The sequence below is a fragment of the Homalodisca vitripennis genome, chromosome 1 (genome assembly GCF_021130785.1).
Source record: "Homalodisca vitripennis isolate AUS2020 chromosome 1, UT_GWSS_2.1, whole genome shotgun sequence".
Lineage (NCBI taxonomy): Eukaryota > Metazoa > Arthropoda > Insecta > Hemiptera > Cicadellidae > Homalodisca > Homalodisca vitripennis.
Window position 1 is genome coordinate 127244460 of NC_060207.1, and position 20782 is coordinate 127265241.

At 35.9% G+C, this 20782-nt stretch overlaps 1 protein-coding gene across 1 annotated transcript in view; it reads right to left on the bottom strand.

Moving 5' to 3' along the window:
• Positions 1 to 294: 294 nt before the first annotated feature.
• The window catches only part of LOC124353052 (poly [ADP-ribose] polymerase tankyrase-like), a 33579-nt gene continuing 13091 nt past the window's right edge, over positions 295 to 20782 (bottom strand). The window contains 3 exon segments of the mRNA XM_046802861.1: positions 295 to 556; positions 15756 to 15912; positions 17048 to 17156. Coding sequence (XP_046658817.1) covers positions 491 to 556; positions 15756 to 15912; positions 17048 to 17156 — 332 coding nt within the window. The 3' untranslated portion in view covers positions 295 to 490.

A 20782-nucleotide genomic window follows, 5' to 3' on the forward strand; every position in this document is an offset into this window, starting at 1 on the left:
TTAATTTTAATTTCCAGCTATTGATATTACACTTCAAAAAAATTAAAATTAATGTGTATCGTAATTAATTAAGAATATACAAATATTCAGTTATTTCATGACAAATTAAATAATCTTGATGTTAAATAATATACACTGAAACATCATTTTTTAAATATGAAGAACAATTTTTTATAATAAAAAAAAAATATAGACACTAGACACCACAAAATTAAAAAGCCATTTCAATATAATTCTCCACTATCAAACATTTTTTATACAAGGATTTTACAAGGAATAATAAATACACCAATATTGCGTACGAGTTTTCATTATCTAATACAACATATACATTAAATAAAAACACTTGAAACAGTGTTCCACATATACCACAACACAGATATCAGTCCACATTAAAAAATAGTTTGTAACAAATGTTAACAAAATATTGAGCTTGTTCCTAGGTTCACAACCAGTTTGTTAGGATATCACAAAAGAGGAATGTCCATTTTCACCTGATGTCGGACGTGTCTTCAGGCTTTACTATCTGATAAGTTATCAGATACTCAGGATACGCCTGTAACAGTAAATCAGTTTTTAACATAGTAATGTGAAGTAAAAAATATCTGTAGGAGAGTGAAAGATTAGGCACAACAAGAAAACAAGATTTGATGTTCACATATATTATGTGAGAATGAACCGTCAAAGATAAAAGGGTGGATTGCTTGAATAGTGTTGTCACTGTTAAGACATAAACAGGAACAAATCTGGGTACTATTAATAGGGTGAAGTATATTAAAGTACAAGGTTACAAAGATTTGAATCCTTACAACTCAGATTTTGGATGTCATCTGACATTGTGACTGCCATTCCAATGATATCTGTATAGTAGTTTATTTCCAGATGGAAAAACAATGTTTCCAAAAGTTTCTGAAACATGTGGTAATCTTAGAAATTCATATCTGCCAATTATCATTTTATATTGTTTTTTTCCATTTCACTCTTAAACATCGCTTTGTTGTCCCAACATCTCTTACTGGAAAATTTGTTCTCCTACCTAGTCCCAAGTTTTTGAGCTTTTAGAGAATGATTTATATAACAACAAATCTAGCAATGATGTAAGTATACTAAATAAAACCGAAGTCTTTCTTCAAACTTTAGAAAATTTTTCAGAGAGTGAAGTGATGACTGTGATTTTGATGTTGAACTCATAAGCCATTCATTGCGATATGACAATGATATCAGTTTACAAGATTTGTTCCGAAAGTAATTTGCTAAGGCACCTGGTCGCCTAATGGGTGGACGTTGTAGTGGAATCTGCATGCGCTATGTAACTACACTCAATGTGCATCTAGCGGTATCTCAGTAAAGCGCCATCCTACACTCTCTGCACTAGTTTTCAAAAAGACTCCTGAAATTTATCAACTCTCTCATCAACTTAAATTATGTAGCGTCATTAGATATCTTTTGATAAAGAAAATTCAATCAGTGGAAATTTATCATGAATTGTGTTTTTATATATATATGAAGAAGACAATATGAACTATATTGGAATTAAAAAGTGGTGCCATTTGTTTTGTGAAGGACAATCTAATTGTCACAATGAAAAGAGAAGTGGCCCACCGTCTGTGATTACCATACCTCATCAAACAAATCAATCTAAGAAAAATTCAAAGGATCACAATCACACATCTTAGCACTCTTGACTGAGAAATAAAAAAAAGAGAATGAGATTAGACTGAAAGCTAGGGATTGTTACTAGATGATAGTACAATCAGCAGGCTTACCTTGAAAACTATCTTCTAGGGTCCATTGATTTGACAGAATATATAAACGTACACGTATATTTTTACACATAACTAATTTTAAATTTTTGATTGTACTACAATCTTAACCAACAAGTAGAGAGCATTCTAGTTGTCTCTTCACAATGTCATACAATGATGACACTGTCTGACTCCACCAAAACCCAATGCTAGGCCACAACCAATAGATCACAAACAAGAATCAATGGTCACATACAAGATGTTAAAGTAGGCTACAAAAATAACCAGCTCCCCAACATGCAGTAAGCAAGACACAATATCACAGACTTAAATAAATACAAAATAGTAAAGTCATTACTAAGACTGCAATCCCGTACAGTTGATGACTTGGTAACTAAGCAACCAATGGATAGCAAAATCCAGAAATCCTCCAAACCTAAACCTGAGATAATTCCCTCCCTTCACTCAAGCTAACAGTGTCTCATCTATATAGAGTATAGTACTTAATACAATATCAATAGTTACACAATGTCTAGAAAAAGTAAATTGGCAACCCTGCTTCCCGCATTGACTCTGCAACCTAAAGTGGACAGACAACTGGATTGTTCTTTACTGGCTCAGAAAGATAGTAGTGCAATAAAAAATGTCTAAATATGAGTACTTTTTATGTGTCCTTATGTACACATCCTTTCAAATCAGAGGAAGATTTCCAAGATAAGCCTACTGATTCTCCTATCCATTAGTAACAGTCCTTGGCTTTCAGCCTTATTAACCCTAGAACTGGCGGTCATTTCATCCTGTAGTGTCGGGCTGTTTTGGAGCTCCGCGCAAGGTTTTTTTAAAAAAATTATTAAAAATATAAAATAAAAGCAATATAAATAAGAGTATATATTTTTGTGTTCAGAATGAAACGTAGAATTGCACTATATTGTAAAATTAACCATCAAAAATTTTCTAATAAACACTTTTTTTAATCAAATATAAAATTTACGAAAAATATTTCTTAAATTTGGGGGGGGACCATACCTAGCAAATGAAGTTATAGTGAGAAATATTTATAAGTGAGATAGCCATTCTGTGTCAAATTTTATCTAGTTTCAGAAAAACATAAACATTATACACATTTATGAAAGCATCATAAAGCTATAGAACAAAAAGCAGCGATGCGTATAAATTCTGAAAATCGGGTGTACACGTAAGACTTTGGTAAAACAAGTTTTTCAAATACATTTATCTATGAATACATGTTATTTTGCATATTTTATTACTTAGAATAAAATAGAATATACAGTAGTAATGAAATAATTACCATAAATTATTTTTTGAAAAGTAAAAAAAGTTAAATTTTGCCATTATTCAAAACTTTTGCGAAAAATTTTCATTCAGCAAAATATAAAATAGTTTCTAAAGCTTGTACTATATCAAAATTTATAAATTTATGGTTTATAAGTAATAGGAAATATTATGTAGTTAGAAAACTATAAATATAACTAAAGATATTAAAAAAATAGAGAATAACCCAAACAGTTATTATATATAACCAAAGAAATGACAGGAAATATATATTTTATTGTGAAAACTATCTATTTACCAAAAAATAAATAGTTACTTCAGAGCTAAAAGAGTGCTATAAATAACGTTTAGTAAGTGAAAACAATAACAAACTATGTGAAATGAATTTTAGCCAAGTCATTTTGCCATAGCCTACACAAAGCCGGTAATTTATCAAACATATTTCAGTAAATAGAAATTGATTTATTCTAAAATATATATGTTTACACTACTACGACATCAAACAACACACTACACATTAAATACGACACTAAAACACGCGTAAAACTATTAAAACTTACAAATATCCACAGCTCGGCACGAAAGTGATACAGAACGGCAGCGGCAATATGGCGGTCACAACAAACGGCGTCGCGTTTTCTTTTACGTTCAAAATAACAAGCTTGCTACGTCATAACCATAATACAAAGAGGAATAAAACTCATCTGTTCCTTAGCATTTTTCTTCCCGAATCCAATGGTGCATGAATTATATCGATACGTTACCGGAGTATATTATAAAAAGTAATTATAGGAGGGAATGTTTGATCGACAAAATTTTGACGGTTAACACCACAAAAGCGGCATTAACCGACATAATTATGTCGATTAACAGTTCTAGGGTTAATTCAAATCTAATAATGTTACCAGTGAGACCTAAGTCCAGGATAGATATTATGAGTAGTACAGCGAGATTCTTCGTTCCAACGAGATTTTTCGTTCCAAGATGTCGGATACTAATCTTTGTTCTTTCTAGTGCCTACGTTTCTTGGCCGATATTGCAAATACTGTATTACATTCATTTCTTAAAATTTCAACAACTGTGCATCAGAGTAACGTAAGCTAAATGTGGCTATATGTTTCATTACCCAATCCATATTTAACAAGCTTGCCAACAATCTCTGTACGTTGTTTTGTATCTAACAAGAACTAAAAGTCTAAAACCGCTGCGTTCCGTTCCATATTTCCATTTGTTGAACTGCAGTGTCACAGAGTAAAGAGCGCTGCAACTTTTTTTCCACGGCCTTCTGTATATCATCCACGCTAAGTTAAATATACTGCATAATGTCTTCTTCTTGTCCATTGTGTGTTAAGAAAGTGTTGGACACGGATGAGGGAGTTTCCTGTGATGGCGCCTGTAATCGTTGGTTTCATCGAGAATGCCTTAAAATGTCAAAAGCTGAATATTTGCGTCTAAGTGGAAATAATAATAATGAGAAGTGGTACTGTACTAGAATCGATTGCACAGCTCTCACTAATCAGCCTCTACAGTTGCTCACAGTCCAGATGAGTACTGTTCTCAACAAATTGGATGATCTTTTAAACAAAGTCAGCAAAATTGATGAAATATCCAAAGACATTGTTGGGATTAAATCTGAGGTTACAGCAATACACAATACTTTGTCTAACCTTGAGCCAAGAGTGTCTGCAGTTGAGGGTAAGATCGTGGAACTTGAAGATAAAATAAGCACCTCACTCCAACTAAACAATTCATCTAATGCTGAAGAAACCATAGCAGAGATTAACGACCGTGCTCGTCGTGCCTCTAATCTTATGATCTACAATTTGATTGAATCAAAAGATTCCAATGTTGAAAACAGAAAAAAAGCATGACACCAACACTACTACTAGTTTTCTTCGAACCTTTCTACCCAACTTTGATCCCGTTGCTTTGAAGACTTTTCGAGTTGGTAAAGTAACTAACAAAACAAAACCGAGACCTTTAAAAGTCGTACTGAGTAGTGAGTTTGATGTTAAACTGGTTCTGCAAAACTTCACCCCTGAAGCTTCTGCCGCTATGGATGACGATTTCGCTGCTGTAAAGCTCTCAAGGGACAGGACTCCACGTGAACAAGAGTATTTCCGCCTTCTGAAAAATGAAATCCACGATCGTGAATCGGGCGGGGAAAGAGGTCTTGTCATTAAATACAGGAACAATGTACCATATATTACAAAAAATAAAAAAAACTAGAAGTCATCAACGGGCCACCAAAACTGCTGACTTGTTTTTTCCAGAATGTTAACGGGCTAAGAAGTAAGTTGAATTTGTTCTCTAGATCTGCAGCTTCCTGTGCATATGATATCATTGCTCTTGTTGAGACTAATTTGGCACCAGACATTGGCGACTCTGAACTCGGTCTGTCAGGATATTCTGTTTTCAGATGTGACAGATCTCTACTTACCAGTCGCAAATCAAGTGGAGGAGGTGTCCTGATTGCTGTGCGGGACTCTATCTACAGCTGCAGGTTATCAACAAGTATCAACACATTTGAAGGAGTTTTTGTGTCATGTGCCAAGTCCTCTTCTTGTTTTGTTATAGGCAATGTCTACATTCCCCCAAATAGCCCCTCATCTCATTACACCAATCTTTGTGATGCTTTCGAGGAGGTCTCAGCGCAGGCGGGGAACCCCGACAATGTAATGTTAATGGGTGATTTCAATTTGCCTGATCTTTATATGTATAATTTTGCCTGCTCTGGGAGCAGTGATTGCTCTCATCCCATTATTGATCTGGCGGCTACACTTGACTTAAGACAGTACAATTCTATTCGCAATTACCGCGGTGTTTGCTTAGACCTCGTTCTATCCTCCATTCCTTCGACTAAGGTTACTGCTGCTAAGGATCTTCTGTTACATGAAGACAAACACCATCCTGCGCTTTCGATTTCCTTTTCTGTTGATTTGCCATCTGCATCAAGGGAGCCTAAACAAGTCATGGACTACAGAAACTGTGATCTTGACTCTATTTTTCGGCAGGTACAAAGCCTTGATTACCCAAGCCTAACAGACCTATCCCAATCGGAGATAATATTCAACTTGTTCTTTTCTAAACTTAGTGAGGTAGTGATGTCAAATACTCCTCTAAAAGTAATATATCCTACTAAATTTCCAATATGGTTTACCAAGGACCTTAAAATCTTAACTTTAAGGAAGAAAAGACTTCATAAGAAGTATAAACTATCAGGAGACTTTCATGACTATGAACATTTTAAAAAGGCTAGGAGAGAGTGCAAAATACTTTCACACAAATGTCATGATGATTATATAAGTAGAATAGAGAAGAGCATCCCGGGAAACATCAAGTCCTTCTGGTCTCATGTAAATAGCCAAAAGGGCTCTTCTAATCTCCCACCAAGAATGTTTTATGGCAATGCTGAGGCACATGAAGCTCATGGCAAATGCAATCTTTTTGCTGAATTTTTTACATCAGTTTATAGTGACTCTGATGTCATCGCACCTTCGTTCGATTTTGAATGGAATATGTCTATCTCTAATTGTCCTGTTTTTGCCACAGACATCCAACGGAAGCTTGAGTTATTGGATCAGCACAAAGGAGCAGGTCCTGACGGCGTACCCCCACTGGTACTTAAGCATTGTGCTCACATTTTGGCACCACACCTTGCTCTGCATTTTGGGGCCTTACTTAGATCAGTTGTCTTTCCTGCCGTTCTCAAGCAGAGTTATATTGTTCCGATTCACAAATCAGGTGACAAAGCAAATGTTATGAACTATCGTCCTATATCTATTCAACCTGCCATTGCTAAAGTGTTTGAAAGTGTTGTTCTCGACTTCCTCTACTTTCGGCTTAGCCGTTGTATGGTAATGGAACAGCATGGATTCATGAGAGGACGCTCGACTGTGACGAATCCTTCAATTCCAGGAAGTCGTCACTTCTGCGCTTGTTAGCGGTCACCAAGTGGACTGCGTCTACCTGGATTATGCCAAAGCATTTGACAGGGTTAATCATCATATTCTGCTTGCAAAGCTGCATGGATATGGGATTTGTGGGTCCTTGTTAAAGTGGCTGGAAAGTTATCTACTGAACAGGGTGTTTCTGGTCAAATGTGATGGCACTACATCAACGCCTTATCCTGTCGTTTCTGGCGTACCGCAGGGATCCCACCTTGGACCCCTGCTGTTCAATCTATTTATAAATGACATTGGAGGTGTTATTACCACTAAATTTTCCATGTTTGCTGATGACATCAAAGTTTATACCTGTGTGCTTAGTGAGCAAAATCAACTAGATCTGCAATCATCATTGATCAGTATAAGTGATTGGTGCAACAGTAACTCCATGGAATTAAATCTTTCCAAGTGCAGGGTAATGACATTCAATCGTGGCAAGAGCTGCAACTACAGCATCAATGGCAAACAGCTTGAAAGAGTGTTCAGGATGCGTGACCTTGGTGTTATCCTAAACTCTTCCCTAAGTTACAATGACCATATTTTGAACGTCACTTCTAGAGCCAATGCTCTCATCGGTTTCATTGTAAGATCTACTAGAGACTTTAGATCCCCAATCACCATGGTCAATCTATACAAGACCCTAGTACGCCCTGTTTTGGAATATGGTTCTGTAATTTGGTCACCCTATCAAATTGGCCACAATGAGATGCTGAACAGGGTTCAGGTACGTTTTGTGCGTCTCCTAGGAATACGACTTGGATATACCTGGGCACTCCAGTGGCTGAAGTGGAGGACATGTTTGGCTTGCAGTCCCTCTCTCTCCGAAGGAAGTTCCTCGACCTTGTGTTTTTGAACAAGATCGTGAGTGGTGTGCTGGATTGCCCGGTCATCTTAAGCTACATCGACAACTCCATCCCAAGAGGTACTAGGTCGAGGACAATCTTCCAGAGAAGATCCATGCCCTCATACTATGCATATAGCTCATCGGTCCCAAGACTCCTCCGCTGTGGCAGTGACGTGGCTCCACTGATTGACTTCTTCATGAGGCCAACTGGATTTAGAAATGAACTGTTTCAAATTATTTATAAGAAACCCTAGTTGGGCTTTTTTTGTGGCGGTATCATAGGTATGGCAATTTCTGTTTAGGGTAAAATTTTTACACTCTTTTGTTACTTTCTGTATGCCTAACTCATTGTTTGTTTGTTATTGTCTTGGTTGTTGGAGTTTGTTCTAGGTTTATCTTTTGTTATTTCTTTAGGAAATTTAATTTTGTTATTTTTAAAATTTTTATTATATTGTTATAGTTTGTTTCAAGTTTATCTCTTGTTATTGCTTTAAAAATTTTACTGTTATAATCGTTCAAGTTTTATTTTTGATTGTTGCCCTCTTTTCTTGTCTGGACACTAGTCTTGTTACACTTGCTGTTTTGCTCACCAGCTCCTGACTTTTTTTGTCTTAGTTGTTGTCCACATATTTAATGCATATATTATTGTGTATTCATATAGTATTAGTAGGGCTATATTGTATTGTGTTATTCAACTATTATTAATTATTATTGTAAAAATGGTGGATACCGTTGATGAATAAATAAATAAATAAATTCTTGCACAGCCAACAGTCAATCTGCCACATGCACCACAGCATTTCTACCATTTCCCCAGCAGTTCCAATACTTTTTCACCCACCCCAGCACTGTACAGTAGTTTAACATATTCACTGCAACAGGATGCCTAATGTGTTCTGTGGATGGTTAAAATTCTCAGTATAAAGCCACAATGAAGGTGACCTGACAGAGCCTTCTTGAAATCGTGTTGTTATCCAATTGTTTGTGTGATAATTCTTGACAGAAAGGTCTTACATACTTACATACTGTAAGTTCCACTTGGTCTAAAGAAAACTTTATTGGTTTTGAGAGTAAAAGAGTACTTTGTCTGTTTCATTTAAATGATATACTATTGTTTGATTGTTTTTACGATGGAAAAGGATTATTTAGATCACCATGAAGTACGTGCAGTCTTAGATTAATATTCATATGACAATATATGTAGTTTTAGTGATTTTGATGGTGTTGAAGATGATTTTTTTATTTGATGACGAAAACTTTAACCGATGATGAAAATGGTACTACAGATTCTCAGAACACTAATTTAGATGGTGACTTGCCATCAACTAGTTCCAATAGGCCTACGATTGCAAGAGTTGTAGACAGATATACCTATGCACAATGTGTCTAACCAAGATGTACATGGAAGTAGACCTATGGCTATTATATGTAACGATAAGCCTAATTGGGATAAATGGGACAACAACAATTATCTATCTTTCAGTTTACAGCTACAGCAGGGTATAAACCTCCAACACATGATAGGAAACCGGAATCAGAAATGCAGTTTTTCCAATTATTTTTTACAGATAACTATAGGAAAACATAGTAACAGAAACCAACAGATATGCCAATACACAGATAAGAACATGCACTGCCTTGCAAGAGAAATCATTTGGCATAGTTAGGTATCTGTAACACTTGCAGTATTCCAGGCACTTATTGGTGTTATATTGGCCATCGGATTGAAAAATAAACCAGAAATACAGGGTTTTTTTTCTGAGGAATGGCTTTAGAAACATCTCTTTTTAACCCATTCAAGACATTGGACGGACAGTTTCCGTCCTTCACTTCGCGCGGCCCAACGACTAAAGACGGGCCCGTCCGCTAGACACGACATCGACGTAGTTGAATATATTGCCGATAGATCGCAGAGGCATTCACATTTGCTGCATATTTTGTTCTCAATATTCTAGTCTATGTTTTTCTTCTTCTTCGTTGCTGAAAATCATCTGATATTGCCTCAAATCATCTTGGCAAAACAGCTTTCTTTCGTTTGTAAACAGTCAAGATGGCGTCTCGCAACCGGAATGATGTGTTCGTAAATTTGGATGATTTTGCGGCTTACGTTGTTAATGTTTTAGATGAAGTGGTTATGATGAATGTGACAGTGAACAAGATGACATGATACATGAAAATAATTAAATGTCTGATGGTACAAACGTTGACAGCAGTGATAATGAAAGTGACGATAACCCACCGGCTAGGCCTTGTGATTTTGCATGAAGTGTTGGACCAAATACTGTTAGTACAATGCGTTTTACCGGCAATGATGGAATAAATCCTATCATTTCGAGGTAGTTAAGAGAAAACTGCACTGAATCAGATGTGTTCAATCACTTCTGTAACGAAACCTGTTAGGCTCAGGTAACCCTTTGGTAGGCTTCCCGCTTGTGGAGAATCACCACTGCGCCTTCAAGGAAAGTTTTGGGGGCATTTTATTGAAAAGATACCTCCAACCACCAAAGCCAGGCCCTCAAGAAAATGTAAAGTTTGTGACTCACAGGGGAAAAGAAGTGAAACAGTGTACCAATGTAAAAAGTGTCATGTTCCACTTCATCTGGGAGGTGTTTCACACCCGAACCAACTTCTAAAGATGTATATTAAAAATTTGTAAATGGTGTAAATATATTTATATAAAAAAAACTAACATTTTGTGTTCATACAATAACAAGGAATAACTAGAGTAAATGTATAATATTCATAGCATGTTATACATAAAGTGTTATGCAATGTGCACCTGTTCTTACACGAAAGCATGGAAAATATCCAGTTCTGTAGTCCAAAAATTATAGTAATTTATTCAGTCACGAATGGGTTAAGGATGTGTTTGACCTTAGCAAATTTGTAGATATTCTTCAATATAAATCTCAATCCACCTCCTCAACCATTGATAGAATAGTCTAAACTATTCAAACAAAAAAATACTGTAAGGTATTTTAAAGATAAATTTAGAGAATATTACATCCTATTCAAAACATCTGTGTTGATGAGTCTACAATTTATTTTAGAGGGAAAGTATCTTTCATGACTTACAACCCAGCCAAACCAACTTAATGGGGGCTTAGAATTTGTTTTAGCAAAATCAATCACTGCATATTAACTGTAATTGAAGCCTACTATGGATCAAGTACTACCAATTTTGATTCAGCCCGACCTTTCTTTTACTAGCCGCATTGTAGTACATCGTCTACAAAAGTTGCTCACTGCATCAGGGAATCCTTCTGGTATTTTGTAGATAGAATCTACAACACTACTTTGCTTCTGAACTTCTCAAAATGGAAAATCATATAACAGGTATAGTTATGACCAACTGGAAAAAATCTCCACCAGAGATAAAATCTAAAAAACCTCAAAAATAAAAAAATTGAAACAACATGAACAGCTAGCTTTTGTCTGGTAAACGGGTTGATGACATTAGTCTGGAAACACAAAAGAAATGTCTCTATGCTGACTTCTTTCTTTGGTTCCAGAGGAACAGAACTTGAAAGGATAAATAACCGAGGTGCTAAAGAAACCATTGCGAAACCAATCGTTATTGCAAAATATACAGAAAATATAAAAGGTGTGGATACTGCAGATCACTACAACACCTCATACAATTTTGACAGAAAATTAGTTTAAGCTGTTGAATGAGTTGTACTTCACTCCTTTGTACTTTACAATGCATAAAATCTTGACACAAAGGGACGTAAGACAAAAAACATCCAGATCCTACTTTAATTGATAGGGGACACTAGGAATTTGAACAGAACCAGAAAAGAGGGGAGATCTTAATCATCAGACCACGAAGAACGCCTAGACAAAAGAAACACTTTCTATATACAAACAATGCCTCAAGAAGCCTTGATTGTAATGTGTGCAGCAATCAAAAAATTCCAAATGGAAGAAAATATACTATTTGCTCTACATGCTCTGGCAAACCCCATATGCATGTAGGAACATGCTTTCAAAGATATCACACCTTGAAAGAGTACAAGCTGTAAGATGTTGAAAAATTGTAAACATGTAATTGTGTCATATTTGTTTATGTGTGTGTAATGTATAGGTTATATATTTTTTACACAAAACTATAATGCATTATAAACTAATGAGGTTACAAAGTTTCTAGAACTGCGCAATACACTGAAAGGAAAGTAGTAACATTTCTTACAATCAATATATCTTACTTAGTCTTGAAATCTTGCTTTTAGACTTTGTACATTTATTTGAAATTAGTTTTTTTGTTTTGGTCATATAGGAATTGAAATGATACTTATATGCATGTATACAATGGTATCCTGAAAAAAAAAAAAAAAAATGTAAAAAGCACTAATTTTAGGCATTTCCTGCAACTGTTCTTTAATAAAAAATTTAAAAAGTGTTTTACAACTTTATTATTGCTTCTCAAAAATTGTATAAATACATCTAAATTACTCAGATCTGGGTTTTTATATATAATTTACTAAAGGCCGAAACTGTCAAACCCATATAAGATTACAAAATATAACAAGAAACATCTAAAACGCCAAATCAATCCTATACTCACAAATGGTAAATCAATTAGGCTACCAGTTCTTCTTGAATGTAATTCGAGGGCTAAGAAATAAACAATCACTTATCATTCGCCCCTTTCCTAACACAACAAATTTCTATTTGTTCAGATTTACATGCCAATGTTAATTACCACTGTAATGTTCCAATTGTTTAATCATATGTTGAAGGATAGTGTCAGCACCATGTTTTCAGTATACATCATCAAATTAACTCATTTGGCTCCAAAACTGCACCTTTTGACTGACCTACTAAATCTTTTATAAATAAAGAGAACAATAAAGGACTAAAAATGCAGCTCTCTGTTCAGAGGCCAATCGTGATGTTAAAACCACAGCTCATTTCTTTCCAGTATCACACACTCACTGAGGTACCATTGTAAATCTTTAGGAACCTGTAGTATCTGCGTTGGGACCTCTATACATGATAGCTTATAAATTAGTGATATTCTATCTTTGAAGTGAAACGCAGATGAGAAATTGACGATAAAGCATCAATAATTATTTGCCCATTAGTAATTATAGAAGAATCAAACAAGTTAGGTTGAATTTACACAATGATAAAAACCTGGTGAAAAACCACAATGATATTACAACTTCAAACCCGAAAGAGGTGTCCAACTTTTTGAATAATTTCTTTTGTTCAATTGCAGTAGACCTGAGACAAACAATAGAAGCAGAAAACACCAATCCCACTCGTATGAATAGTTGTCACCAAAATATCTTCCATACTGTGGCAATAAAAGACTCGATGTTTTTGTATCCGACTAATAACAAAGAAATAAGCAATATAATAAAATCTTTAAAAAATAACAAAGCTCCTGGTTTTGATAATATTACACCTGTTATCATTAAGGAAATATCCGAATCAATTACAGACGTGCTAGTTTATTTGATAAATCTTAGCTTGTCGACAGGAGAGTTCCCAAAAATTTTAAAACATGCGGTAGTCACTCCACTCTTCAAAAAAATGACAGATCAGATCCTGGCAACTATCGACCTATTGCGTTACTTTCAATATTTTCTAAAATACTCGAAAAAGTTGTTAAGGTGAGGCTAGTGAATTTTCTTACAAAACATAGTTTTTATAGTAAAAAACAGTATGGGTTCCAAAGTAAGTTAAATACAAGTGCTGCCTTATTGGACTTCATGTCTCAGGTCTACACAGGCATGAATGAAGGAAAAGTGTGCGCTGGACTATTTGTCGACGTCATGAAGGCGTTCGATACAGTGGATCATCGAGTACTTTTAAATAGAATGCATGACGCAGGCATCAGGGGAATTGCTTTGCAATGGTTTTGTTCTTATTTGACAGATAGAACCCAAGTAACTAGAGCTAATAAAACTTTCAGTGAAGTAGGTAAACTAAGTATAGGGATACCCCAAGGATCAGTTTTGTCTGGCCCTCTTTTTCTAATTTATATTAATAATTTGTGCAATGGTAATTTCAAGGGCAAGATTGTAGCATTTGCGGATGATACTGCTTTATTTTATAAAGCAGACTCACTAGCACAAGTACAACTGAGTATGCAACATGATGTAAATGCTTTAAGATGGTGGTTTTCTAATAATTTCATGTTAATGAGCCCTAAAACCAAATACTTATTATTTAACTTATGTAGAAAAGTATCCTTTATTTCACCTGTTAAATACCATGTTTTGAGTTGTCATTCTAATAATAATATAGTGTGTAATTGTTCAAACTTAGAACAGGTTGATAGTATTAAGTATCTTGGATTACTGGTAGATTCAAAGTTGAATTGGAAATCTCATATAGCTGAAGTTAAGTCTAAACTAGTGAAGTATGTTAGACTTTTTTATTCTCTTAGAACGGTATGCTATACAGGATTGCTTAAACAAGTTTATTTTGCCTTTATAAATTCTAAAATTGAATACGGTTTAGAAATTTGGGGAGGAACTTATATTACAACCCTCAAACCAATTGTTACTCTGCAAAAACATTTCATAAGAATAATAAAATTTAAAAATAAAATGGAGAGTTCAGCTCCAATTTTTAGAGATTTAAATGTGTTACCGATAAAAAATCTGTATATCTATAAAGTATTAAAATCATTTTATAATCAAAGCAGCAGTTTTTACAATGCAAATTCACATTATAGTCAGAGAAGAATAAACGTTCAAGTTCCGAGACCCCATCTAACCATGTTTAAGAAATTCTATCTTTTTTTAGGACCAAAGTTTTTTAATTGTTTACCAGAATATTTAAGAAAATGTAAAATCAAAAATAAGTTTGTTAAAATGCTTCGGCATGTTTTGTTATTGGAAGAAGATGTAGACAGGTTTTACAACACTATAGTATGATCATTACACTTTTAAATTGTAACTTTATATTATAATTTACTTGAACATCTGATCAACATTTCACATATATTTCTGTTTAATGTTACTTTTTTTAGAAGTTAATCTAGTTATAGTTGTTTCAGAGTGTATCATTACGAGGATCTGGTAGGGCAGTCCTTTTTTTCGAGTTGCTGTTTCTTTATGTGTACTAGTGTAATTCCCGAACAGGTATTTTGTTACCTCGGGCTTTATTGTTGATTTTAGTTTAAGATCTACTGTATGTAAAATGTACAACTGACAACAATAAAGAAATTTTTCATTCATTCATTTATTGCCAATGGAAGAACAACTGTTTCTAAAACCAACTAGTAAATCAATAGTTACTTTCCTTTTGTTGATCCAATTGAATAGGCAATTGTTTAACAGACATGTAAAAATGTATGCAATACTATAAATAAATGGTATCCTCTATAATTTTAAACTAAACATGGGTCACTTTTTCATGTAAAGGGAAATCTATTAATTTTTAATAGGATTGAGGAGTATTGCACAGTAATGCTCACAAAAAACTCACTTCGGCTAGGACACTTCTGTTTCCGTTCATGACTTATCGCTAATATCAATTGATCATCACAACATACAGGGAAAAACTAGCAAGACCACTAGTAATTTGACGTAAGGAAGATTTCACATGCCGTCATGTTGCAAAACTGTTTGTTTAACCTCCTACATTGTAAATACGCATGAAATAATTATTTATGACAAATTATATTGAATGCATAAATTTGTATATAGTGTACAAAATAAAGGTTTGTATTGAATTTTGAATTATATTAGTGGTGCATGCTGCATAGCCCATGTAGTAGGCACATTATGTAATGCATGGTAGGAGGGTGACAGCCAATGACCAATCTTTCAAAGGGATGTTTGATTATGTTTACAAACACGTATCTATGAACGGTGTCATTAGTAATGCGGCAAATCTCAATAGATTCAATTGATAAATCTTATAAATTAATTCTCAAATCTGAATCCTTTTTAAATCTGAAATTACCTGTTCACCCCTATAGACAACATATTCAGGAAAGTTGAGTCCACCGCAGCTGGGTCTACCCAAGACAGAGTGGTGGCCGGGTGGAGCATGGGCCATCTTCATAGCATTGAATTGCAGGAATGACTTGCCCAGCGTGACCCGACACAGCAGTAGATGCCTGCAATATATGGATGTTATACTGTATTACCAGTTTCACAATACTTGTAGTCTGTGGAAGTAACACTATTGACTCTCTTTGAATCTTGTAGAGTCTTCCAAATGAGTATATTATCCCCTATCGCTTTATAAAACATCATGAAACGGAAGGGTTCTTTTAATAGATTCAAATTTTACTGGATGCTACTTGTGAGAATAGGATTCATGAGACATTACAATGGAGAACTCGCTAGGGATTCCACAAGTCTCTGTTCTTGATCTATTACTATTCCTATTGTACACAGATTATAACCGTAAACAGTAATTTCAAACGCCATAAGATGACAACTTGTAAATATGCCACGATATTTACAAAATTATTTGAACATATGGATAGCTGAAACTAATTCTGTGTATCAAGTTCATGCAGGATGTTTGTTAAAGGTCAGCCACTCGGCCAGTCCCCTACTATGTCACATTATGTTAAACATCGCATGTTAGTTGTGTGGATATTGATTTTGAAGTGTGGTCTTTAATCGGATTTTAAATGTAAAAAAGTTAATCCCGCTCACACCAGAAGTAAATACACAGACAGCTTACGTTTATGTTGTAATGAGTGATAAAAATATGCTTACATAGGAGAGGATTTTAATGAAGGAAGAACAAAATGGTCATGATGAAGAATGATCTGGAGAGGCTTCACTAACTCACTGCTCAGGCTTCACTGACAATATCACAAAAATTTAAGCAAAAAATTGCAACAAGTAAAGATTATTGCAAATGTTTAAAATTTTGTTTGAAACTGAAAAGATTTTCTCTACTTATACTTTCTGTCAAAAGAAATTACAATAAATGCTGCGAGGTAAGTTATGTGAGACCACACTATTCACCTAAACCACTAATGAACCTCCCCTAATAGTTATTAACCACACTTACAACTAATCAAGACTGTAAATTATTCAAAATAAAAAAAAATTATATTTAAGGGGTTTATTCTTATTTACTTTCTATCACAGGAATTCATCTAACCAAAGGGAATGTGTGGAAGTGGAACCAAAGAATAAAAACCCTGAACATCACTAACACTTGATAAGCACATTAAAATTTTATACCTACCATGTACAAGAATTTAAATTATGTTTTCAAAACCAACTTACCTGTGGCATGTGTAACAGGATCTATCCTTGTGTATGGTACACCCGGTGCCTCCTCCTATTCCATAAACATACTGATTGCTCTTAGACGAGTGTTCTGCGAAATATATACCTGAAACACAAACTAGTTGTATCACACAATTTCACGAGAAATTCTTTCAATGTTTTTGTTTGAAAAAACTAATTTAATTAAAATATCCCTTCCGGCTCAGTCAGAAGAAAGGTATACTTAACAAGAGGCTGTCATCTTGAAATGTCAAACTGAAGATGCTTTATTAGTTTAAATGTTTGATTTACACAACACTGGTGGGACAATAACCCTCCATGTTGGCACATTAATATCATAAAATTTTCAAACATTAAAATAGTCCACAACCTTAAAATCTTCCTTGATAAAAGTTGGAACAACCATATAAGTTTAAAAAAAAATAACATGAACTTGATTCACTTACAATTAGTCTGAAATTATGTTTGCAAACATATTCACTTACAACGGTTCAATTGTATACTTCTACAGCTTTAAATGGTTACCATATTTAAACGTGGAAAGTTATAGAAACAAGTAAGAATAAATGCTGCTTGGAATTGACAGTTTTATGAAGTATCAATTTTGATTTATCTTGTGAAATACTCAGGATAAAAATGTTTGCCAAATGCGAATAACCGCCATCTTGAAACGTTTTATTGGTTAAGACTGTATAACAAACTTAACCAGACTATATACATATACTGCCTTTGTACAAAATTTATTCTGTACCTATTAAGAACTATGGTAGTTATCGTGTTCACAACTATTCCGGCAATTTTGTATACTAGTTAAAACTTTGTACACTCGCCGTCTGGAAACCATATGTAATATACAAAAATGCATTGGAACAAACATCACTGTAAATTATTAGAACATTCTAAAAGACTTCTTCTATGCGCTATAATGCATAATAACTTATATATACCGGGTTTTTTCCAAATTTTTAATGGTCATCATCTTGAAACCTTAACCCCTGGGCCTTGCTCACGGACAGGGTTGTTGTTTCAACCCTCATGGGAGCAAGTGTTAGTGCGAAGGCTACGAGGGGCTGTCCGCAGGGCGGCGTCCTCTCTCCTCTTCTGTGGAACCTGGTTGTGGACGACCTGCTGAATTCTTTGAATAGCAGCGGTGTCTTTGCACAAGGGTACGCAGATGATATTGTGATTCTTGTGAGTGGCAAGTTCAACACAACAATCACGGAACTGACCAATGCTGCTCTGAACATGGTGGGAAACTGGTGTGATAAGGTTGGCCTCACCGTCAACCCCACCAAGGCTGCCGTGGTTGCCTTTACCAGGAGGCGACAGATGGAGGGCATTGGTCCCTTTCTATTTAAAGGCTCACCCGTTGAGCTGAAGCCTGAGGTCAAGTACCTGGGCGTGATCCTAGATAGGGTTCTAAACTGGGGACCTCATCTAGAAAGGGTCATTGCCAGGGGTAAGTGGTCTCTAATGCAATGCAGACGTGTGATAGGTGGGCCCTGGGGACTGAAGCCGAGGCTCTTGTACTGGCTTTATGTTTCCGTTGTCAGACCTGCACTAATGTACGGAGCTGTCGTATGGTGGCCAAAAACGGAAACCAAGACTGTGGTAGCACGTCTGGCAGGTATCCAAAGGATGGCCAGCCTTGCTATCACGGGGGCCTTTCCTAGTGCGCCAGGCGCGGCTCTGGACTGTTGTCTTAATCTCGCCCCCCTGGACATTGTCATTCGAGCTATGGCCAGGAAGAGTGCCTACTGTCTTCAGCAGACGGGATTCTGGTCGGGCTGCAGAGGTGGGCACTGCAGAATTGGCACTCTGATACAGGAGGATGTTTTGCACATGATCTCTGATCAGATGCCACAAAAGTTTTCCTTTGACAAACCCTTTAGGATAATTTTGCCCTCAAGGGATGATTGGTCAGAGGGGAAGCAACCTCTTCCACCAGCGGAGCTCGAATGGTACACAGACGGCTCTAAAACAAAAAGCGGCACGGGCGCTGGAATTCTGGGAGTGAGACCATGTAGGGAGCTGGTGGTTCCTATGGGTCCGTATCCGACAGTCTTTCAAGCGGAGGTCGCAGCCATTATGGAATGTGCTCGTGAGAATCTTCGTCTGCGATATAGGGGCAAGACGATTAACATTTTCACAGACAGTCAGGCAGCACTGAAGGCGCTGGATTCCTGTGCAATCAAATCCAAACTGGTTTGGGATTGCTATCAGACCGTTTCCTCCCTTGCCAGAATCAACAATGTAACCGTCTGTTGGGTTCCTGGTCATGAGGGGATTCTTGGGAACGAAAGAGCTGATGCCCTGGCCAACCAGGGCTCAGCAACAATTATGACGGGCCCTCAACCATTCTGCGGTGTTCCAAGGTGTGAATCCTCTAGGGTTGTCTCGAAATGGATTCGCGCGGAGCATGGTAGAAGGTGGAGGTTGCATCCGGGTTTGAGAATGAGTAGAATGGTATTACAGTCACCTTCCTCCAAGGTGGCCTCGGACCTTCTCTCATTAAACAGATCAATGTCTTCTAAGGTCATTGGTCTCATTACGGGGCATGGTCACCTGAAGAAGCATCTACACAGAGTTGGCATCCTTCAGGAGGATCCGCTCTGTGGAAGGTGTAATGAGCAGGAGGAGACTGCTGAGCACCTGCTCTTTGATTGCCCAGCAATAGCAAGAGAGCGGTATGCCATCTTTGGTAGCTTGAACAGGGGTGGCGAGTTTTCCCAGGAGGACTTGATAGGTTGTTTTCGGCGGTTTGTTGAACTGCTGAAGTTGTAGACTGGAAGTCTTCATGGTGTTTCCGGGGTGCGCAAAAGGCCCTTGAGGCTTAAGTGCATGGCAGTAGGCCGCCCCAGGGAAAAAAAAAAAAAAAAAAAAAACCTTAACCCCTTTATGGTTTGTATTAGTATTAGCGTAAAAGTGTGCTACTGCTGTAATATTATGTATTGTTATTATGTACCTGTTTTATTCTATCTGCCATAATATTGTGCAAGAAGCATGTCTATGAGAACGGTAAGTAGGACAAGTAGTTTTGGCTTTTTCTACTAGATGTCAGTACTTCCTGGGTCCTCTTTCATGAGTGTTTGCATTTTGGTAACTTCATTATAGTTGCACAGTGCAGACAGCACCTTGTTCTGTTGTATTTTACCCGTCCTTGAGTATTTTATTTCTAGTGCTATTGTACCATGCAAATATCCAACGCACAATTAGCTTTCATTTGCGTGATGATGACATGGATAGTAAAAATGACTAAATGGATAATATAAAAATAACAAAATTTTGTAAAAAGATACTAAAAATAAATTTTTTCATAAAAAAGTATGTAGCAAAACTCTAAAACCTGTCTCTGAAAAGAACAACAAAAAACATTACTTTAGATACAAAAATAAAATTGTTAACATGTTCAAAGATATAAAAAAATTGAAAGAATAAAGGTTGTTTTATAATTACACAATACATATAAAAATTTTATTGGTTTCAGTCCATGTTGGGAAATAGTTGAGTTCAAATTTTTGCTTAAATGTGAATCGGCTGCCATTTTGAACATGTTCATTATTTAAGATTGCCTAATGAACTCATCCAAGCCCTGTACAAATACTGTCTACATACTAAGTTTGGTCTGGATCTATTAAGAATTACGGTAGTTATTGTGTTCACAATTATTCCCACAGTATTGTATATTAGTTCAAACTGTGTACACCAGTTTTCTGAAAACCATACATAATA